This window comes from Cucurbita pepo, chromosome 13 (genome assembly GCF_057944985.1).
Source record: "Cucurbita pepo subsp. pepo isolate OVF chromosome 13, ASM5794498v1, whole genome shotgun sequence".
NCBI classification, from domain to species: Eukaryota; Viridiplantae; Streptophyta; class Magnoliopsida; order Cucurbitales; family Cucurbitaceae; genus Cucurbita; species Cucurbita pepo.
In genome coordinates, this window is record NC_141810.1 from 12434271 (window position 1) to 12441649 (window position 7379).

Consider the following 7379-nt stretch of genomic DNA (forward strand, 5'->3'; position numbering starts at 1 on the left):
GATTCTTCGAACATTTTCGGTTGGATTCTAAGTGTTTCTCGCGTTAGTCGGGTCCCTGATTCGCGTAGACGAAGGGCAACAATTTAGACAACCCGATGTTCCGACAAGGCTCTCACGAGCACATTAGAATTTTGTTTTAAAACAATTAAATTGAATTTTTTTTAAAGACAAATAAAATTGGATTGTAATGGAAGTAAACAACATTAAAAATTTCAGTTCGTATAAAGTTTATCCTTTCCTATGCATTTTGCTTCATTTCTCCGCTAGATCTTCTCCACAACCCCTCCGATTTCGCTTCCCGCTCGTTCTTCAGCTCTCTCCGTAAGAATTTCTTCTCTTCTCCACAACCCCTCCGATTTCGCTTCCCGCTCGTTCTTCAGCTCTCTCCGTAAGAATTTCTTCTGTCCTTGTAATGGAATCCTGAAAACTGAGATCGTTTTTTGGTAGTTCATAAGATGGGAGTGCTGTCGAATAAGATTTCGAGGGAGCAATTGAAACCGGGGGATCATATCTATTCTTGGAGGCAGGCCTATATTTATGCTCATCACGGTTTCCTCTCTTTCTCTCTTCTTTTTCTTTTGGATTTCTTATTTTGTGATTTTGTTCTTATTTTGGGGGATCGCCTCTTTTTCATTTTGTATGTCATGCTCTGATTTGCCCTAAATTGCGTAACGGCATTCTATGATCACTACCTAAATATGGCAGATGTGTCTGATTTTACTTTTTCTTCTCCCTTCTGATTGCTATATTGTTCTTCTTTCATGGTTATTTTGCTTTTTTTTTAGAAATTGTCATTTCATTGTCGTTTGCGTAGTTTGGAAGTTATCAGAAATAGATTGGGGCCTTATTCTTGAACTATGGGGGTGGATAGGGACGGTGTTAGCTTTAATTTATGCTAATTTCTTTGATTATGGTCTGAAGAGTTTTAGTTCCCTTTTGCTTTGGTGACTTTCCAGTGGTGTTGCTCATGATTTTTTTAAAACCCTGAAGTGATTCATATGTGGGATCTCCATTGGCTACTTTGAGTTCCCTTTGAATTGTATATTAGACCGCTTCCTTGTTAGTTCATCTGCTCAATCTACAGACAATCCATGTCCTGCATGTGGTGATCAGTCAAACAGTGACTGAGAGGCAATATCCATGTCCTGCATGTTGGCTACTTTTACTTGCACTTGTTAATATTTGCCCGAGAGGCAATATCGAGCACTCTTTCTGGTTGGGGTGGCTATGTGTGAGATCCCCAACTTGGTTGTCCGAGGGAAATGAAACATTTCTTATAAGGGTGCGGAAACCTCTTCTCATGTTGGAAAGCCAAGCCCAGGAAGGGAAAGCCCAAAGAAACCAGGAAGGGAAAGCCCAAAGAAACCAGGAAGGGAAAGCCCAAAGAGACAATATCTTATAGCGGTAGACTTGATCTCTTACACCAGAAGACAATATCTGATAGCTGTAGGCTTGAACTGTTACACCAGAGGACAATATCTTATAGCGGTAGGCTTGAGCTCTTACACCAGAAGACAGTATTTGATAGCTGTAGGCTTGAGTTGTTACACCAGAGGACAATATCGGATAACTGTAGGCTTGAGCTGTTACACCAGAAAACAATATCTGATAGCCGTAGGCTTGAACTCTTACACCAGAAGACAATATCTGATAGCTGTAGGCTTGAGCTGTTATACCAGAGAGGACAATATCTGATAGCAGTAGGCTTGAGCTGTTACACCACGTGATAGGTTCATTACTTAGATGTTTAAAGTGGCTTTGAAAGCTCTTAGATAATAGATTTTCAAGTATTATCTGTCGATGTGTATTTGCCTTTTCTTTTGAGAGGGAAAGTGAATGAGGCAAAGAAAGTTGTGTCTTAATCTATTGTTGCATGTTCATCATACCATAGAGGAATTCTTCGAGAATATAAAAAGTTATCGAAAATATCGTTCTTAAGTGACGGGTTGATCCCAATTATTAGTAGAAGCTTCTCTTTAAATGTTACAACCTTTTTAAGTACTCAATCCTGAATATCTTGTATTATTCCAGGGGTTTTTGTTGGTGATGGAAAGGTGATCCACTTCACTCGTGGAGGAGGCTTGGAGGTTGGCTCTGGAACCGTGTTAGACCGATTCCTTGTTAGTTCATCCGTTCAATCTTCAGACAATCCATGTCCTGCATGTGGTGATCAGTCAAATAGTGACGGAGTAATCTGTTCGTGCTTGGATTGTTTTCTTGGAGGAGGTGATCTTTATGTCTTTGAATATGGCGTTACGCCTATGTTCTTTCTCGCGAAAGCCCGAGGCGGGACTTGCACTCTTGCTAATTCCGATTCGTCTGAAGTTGTCCTTCATCGTGCTTCTTTTCTTCTCCAGAATGGCTTTGGTATGTACAACATCTTCAAGAACAATTGTGAAGACTTCGCCATCTATTGTAAAACAGGATTGCTTATTTACACGACCCTCAGCGTGGGTAGGAGCGGGCAGGCTGCATCGTTTCTTGCTGCCACAAGTGCGATTGTTTCTTCCCCACTTCGATTTTTAACCACAAGTTGTAGCGGTCTAGCGGTTGTGGGCGTGGGGATGTATTGTGTTAGTCGATATGTTTCTGACATCGGAGTGCGTCGTGATGTTGTTAAAATCCCGGTCGAGGAGCTCGTGGCTAGATTCAGCAGCAGCAGTGATGCTCCAGAGGATGCAACACAGAATGCCAAGCAGGAGTAGTTATGTTGTTGGCTTCAACTAAACCACAAAATTGTCTTAGAAGGTGTGAAAAATTATTCTTAATTATGGACCCGCTTGCTTTAATTGTATTTGTATCCACGTCGTTGAAACAACTGTTTATTTCCTGTTTATATTTTGGACTTGTGACGATGACTTCTTACCGTGTTCAAGTTTCGAACCTTTTGAGGCCGTAAAGTGTTGCCCGCCGCACAAACACGATAACATGATAACACGATACCATGATCGAATTTGAAATGTCTACCTTTTTAGAATAGGTCCGAATTAAATAGTAATGATTGCACCTTCGGGCCTAGCTACTTAATTGACATACCACTAGATGTTTGACTCTAATATCATTTATAACAATCTAAGCCCACCACTTACACATATTGTCCTCTTTGGATTTCTTTAAATTTTCCTTCGAAAAGGTTTTCACATCCATTCTTCTACCAATGTGAAGTTGCACAATCTATCTATCAACTAGTAATGATTCGCATGTACTTCTTTTAACACTATTCAGACCTAAATTTCTAAATTGCATGTACCTCTTTTAACACTATTCAAACCTAAATTTCTAAATTTTTAGAACGTAGCCTAAACGAATCCTCACTATATCGTTCAACATTCGGCTTTTCCTTGATATATTTTCTTTTTTGACAATTCCAAATCATTTCTAAAACCAATATTTACTTCACAATCTTTCGAACTTACGACAGTATCAATAAAAACGTCAACATCGACGAACATTTTTACAGCATCATAAAAAGATGCAAAGTTGGAAAGTGGAGTGAATATCTCAGATTACAAGAATGCAAGGTCAAGAAATTACTGGAATGGCCACATATCAAAACCCTCAGGCTTCTTTACAAGGATCTGATTGTACTCTGGCCTTGATGTCTGCATTTGAATTCCACACGATTAGAATCTCTTAACATTTGCACATCAATAAAGGAAGACGATCAAAAAAATAAGAATGTTCACGATCTGTTATGCTAGATTTTTGTTGAGTAGTTTCAACATAAAGATTTGGACAAAAATCAATTTATGCATTGAGAGTTGAGTATTAAAGCTACAAACTAAACTAGTAATTGTATAAATTCAAACCTTAATCTCTCATAAATGAATCAATTTATACCGTTCGTTAACGATTTATAGCTATTTTCACTTGATTTCATTTAAAACAAACTCAAAATCGCCTAAACAAAATTATTTCTCCAAAGATTCCACAGACTAAATATAAGTATAGAAAAATAGAAGACAATGAAAACCACACAAATTTAAAACAAATAAATAAATAAAACTGCTACAATCCGTTCGAGTCGCACACTTCAATCTAATTTACATTAATTCTCACATTTAAAAAAAAAAATGTGAAAGTTGTGTATTAACCGTTTAAAAAATATGTAATGAAGATACTAAATTGACCTATTTATGAAAGTTTTTGATTTAAATTGATAAATTTACATCCTTTGAAGTTTGATTTGATACAATTTGACTCAGCTTTAATTCAGAAGAGATAACAAAAGTGGCATACAAAAAGGCAAAGCACAAAACAAACTCTAACACCTTAACAATTAAAACGAGCTCCAATAAAAAACAATAAGACCAAGAAAATAATTACAAAAGTGTTTTGAAATAGACGTTCATTTATGACCCTACTTTGACTCTACTCTGCTTCAGAGAGAACATAAATAAATAATGCCACGGTTCACAACTAAATTCAGCACAAAAATGAATAAAGAACACTGAATCTATCTGAGAATTGTTATTGAAAATGGAGAATGAGCTCACAAGACCCATACACGATGAAATGAATCTTTAATGTTGATGCCTACGCAGCGAGCAACATAAGAATTGTCTAAAAATTTTATCCAAGAAAATCCAAGATATGAAGATTCTTCATGTATCTTTGGCAATCTCAAACTGACTACACCTCTCAACTGAAAACAAACAACTAAATTTATACCAGCTGAATAGAACTAAGGTGAGAAGCAATTTCGGAATCCTGATAACTGATTTCAGTACGATCACATAAATAATTTTCCTTCTAAGGACATTTCGCTTTCTAATCGAGCTCGAAAAGAAACAAATGATGCAACCCACAACAGTAATCTTATGAAATAGTGATTCTAAAAAAAGGGAAAGAAAGAAGGAGAGAAATAATACTGTTGAATGGCATGAATGTTCCATCAGCAATGTCCTCTGGTCTTGCAGTGAAGAAGAGAGAAGAGTTCCTATATGTTTTCAAAATTATCCAATCTTTCATTCTGGACCCATGAATTTTCTTAGAAAATAGGGTTCCATGTTATAAAAAGAAATCTGGACCATTTCCCTTTATGCAGTTACCGTTGGAAAAGACCAAATACAGGGCTTGCACTCTTATTCATCAAACGTATTTTATTTCCTCAAGTGCAAATCTTCTCCTTCCATATTGTGAATCCTTGGCATATTTTAGGCTTAGATTTTTCACCAGATAGCAAGCAAGATTACATAAATCGCTTCTCTCTAAAATGTCTCTCTCTCCAGTCATCTTTTTCTACAGGGTACTAGAACATACCCTTCATTGGGCATCCATATCCATAACTACCACAACTACCAAAAAATCAACATCAAAATCGGAGGAAGCAATAACTGGGCAAATCTCCTATGAAACAACGCCATACATACTCCAAATCTCCTATGAAGTACAAAAGTTATTTATTTATTTGTCAGAAAGGAAAAGATGAGTATTCACTTGCAAAAGCAACCATATGACCTAATGTTTAAATCTTTGAAAACTGACAAGCAAATGAATACTGATGTTGGAGTGATTTTCCTTGTGTCAGCAAAGAAAATTTGAGAAAACAATATATATAGAGTTAGTGATTTGTCTCATTCCATCTCATGCAGTGATGGCTATCACCATCACAAGTGATAGCTTTCTGTGCAAAATTTGTAATAGACTTCTCCAAGTTCTTAGTCACAACGAGAAGAAAATAGGCAGGAATATTTATAACCATCAGCGTGGCTAAAGTGAGCTTGCAACAACTGCAAGTTCTGCCATTTCAAAAGCTTAGCTTGCAATCCTAAACATTCATCGGTCCGAGTAGCAAAGCTCACAAGCCAACGGCAGTAGTCAAATCAACCATTGCCTGTTGAGGACAATCATATCCAGGAATTGTTTTAACTTCTTTAACTCCTTGTTAAACGGCTTGTTAAATGGAATTTTTGTTGGAATATCTATGAGCCTAAAGGATAACTTTTTCCTTTGCCTACCAATCATACTTGCATAAATTTCTTCCTTGTTTTATCTACTTTCAAAGATAATTTCTACCTTCTACCTAGCCAAATTTTGTACACTAAAAAGACAGAAGTTTCCACAAATCTGTATTTTACATTCAAAAATTAGCGAAAATTTTTAATCTTATCATAAGTTTAGTCTAAACCAGTGACTATATACAACGGCGAGGAAAGAAAAGAAAAGATCATCAGCTGCTCGATCAAATCTAATTCGAGGATCAAAGTACACTAACATACACCAAATTTCTGAAAACAAGATTACAAAACAACGACAGAGCGGATCCAATCCAATTAAGATAATATGCCTCAAGACAGAGCAGGAATAACAACAGACCAATAACAGAGAGACTTACGAGATCTTTAAAGACGATAAAAGCCACGATGAAGAAGAGAACGAAAAGGATCTCAAACTCCGCCATCTTCAATAATCTGAAAACCGCCTTAAGAAACCCTCCCCCCGACGGTTCGTTCCCACTCCTGCTCCGACCACCTGCCCGAGCCATCGCCACCGACGACGACTGCCGCTTTTGACGAACACCGATTTCTCTTCAACGATCAACAGATAATTCGAAGCAAATTCAGAAGTTCTTCTTCTCTCAATTGAACGTGTTAAAGACTGACCGAATTGATTATAATATTTTATTCAGATTTCGATTTGAATATTCTCTCATAAAACAATTTAATAACAATTTCGTTTTATTTTTTCAAATAATAAAATCAGCCACTCAAAATTAAAGAAATAATTATTAAAAATATATTGAATATTCTTATTATTGTCTATTAAATTTAAAACTCTATTAATTAAATTAATTAATTAATTATTACTAATATTTTTTTTATTAATTATTAAGACATATTACGTAGAACTAATAAATTTTAATAAATTCTTAATTCATATTATATTATCTTAACTATTTGTTATAATTTATTATTAATTTATACGTATTTAATTACTTTTATTTATTTTTAATGCAAGAGTATTCATTTATTTACACTAATTTTAATTTTAATTTCAATAATTTATTCTCTTACATTTAATTAGTAAAAGTTGTCAACTAAATAAAAATTAAATTTTTAAACAATAACAGCACATAATAATTATTTGAAAATTTATTATACATTTTTAAAAGTCTAAAGTATAATATTAATAATTTATAAATTTATTATATATATATTAAATAAGAGAGATTTATAAGACCTATTAAATAAAATTTTGGAGGGACCAATATTATAATTATTAAACAGAATTTAATTTGATTACATCAGCAAATAATTTAATTTTTTTAGTTTTTTTTTCATGAAAAATAAATACAAATATTTTCTAGCAAAAAAAGATATTAAATTTTTTAGATGTTTATTCGAAAAAAAAAAAAAAAAAAAACTACTCGTAACCAC

At 34.7% G+C, this 7379-nt stretch overlaps 2 protein-coding genes across 2 annotated transcripts; one reads left to right on the plus strand and one right to left on the minus strand.

Annotated features, from left to right (window-relative positions):
- Positions 1–221: 221 nt before the first annotated feature.
- Positions 222–2858, plus strand: LOC111809286 (NC domain-containing protein-like protein). Its single transcript, XM_087129511.1, has 3 exons — positions 222–268; positions 336–549; positions 2032–2858. Exons 2-3 carry the CDS (start codon positions 456–458, stop codon positions 2703–2705), a joined length of 768 nt encoding a protein of 255 aa, XP_086985637.1. The 5' UTR covers positions 222–268; positions 336–455; the 3' UTR covers positions 2706–2858.
- Positions 2859–3404: 546 nt separating this feature from the next.
- LOC111808120 (uncharacterized) lies at positions 3405–6629 on the minus strand. The gene is made up of 2 exons (XM_023693932.2): positions 6338–6629; positions 3405–3602 (listed from the first exon to the last, which is right to left on the minus strand). The coding sequence occupies exons 1-2, from the start codon at positions 6485–6487 to the stop codon at positions 3531–3533; spliced, it is 222 nt and encodes a 73-aa protein (XP_023549700.2). The 5' UTR covers positions 6488–6629; the 3' UTR covers positions 3405–3530.
- Between the last annotated feature and the right edge of the window lie 750 nt (positions 6630–7379).

Coding starts and splice junctions, on each gene's coding strand:
- LOC111809286 (XM_087129511.1), top strand. CDS start 456: ATGGGAGTGCTGTCGAATAAGATTTCGAGGGAGCAATTGAAACCGGGG. Junction 550..2,031: donor CTATATTTATGCTCATCACG/GTTTCCTCTCTT, acceptor GTATTATTCCAG/GGGTTTTTGTTGGTGATGGA.
- LOC111808120 (XM_023693932.2), bottom strand. CDS start 6,487: ATGGCTCGGGCAGGTGGTCGGAGCAGGAGTGGGAACGAACCGTCGGGG. Junction 3,603..6,337: donor TTATCGTCTTTAAAGATCTC/GTAAGTCTCTCT, acceptor ATTCAAATGCAG/ACATCAAGGCCAGAGTACAA.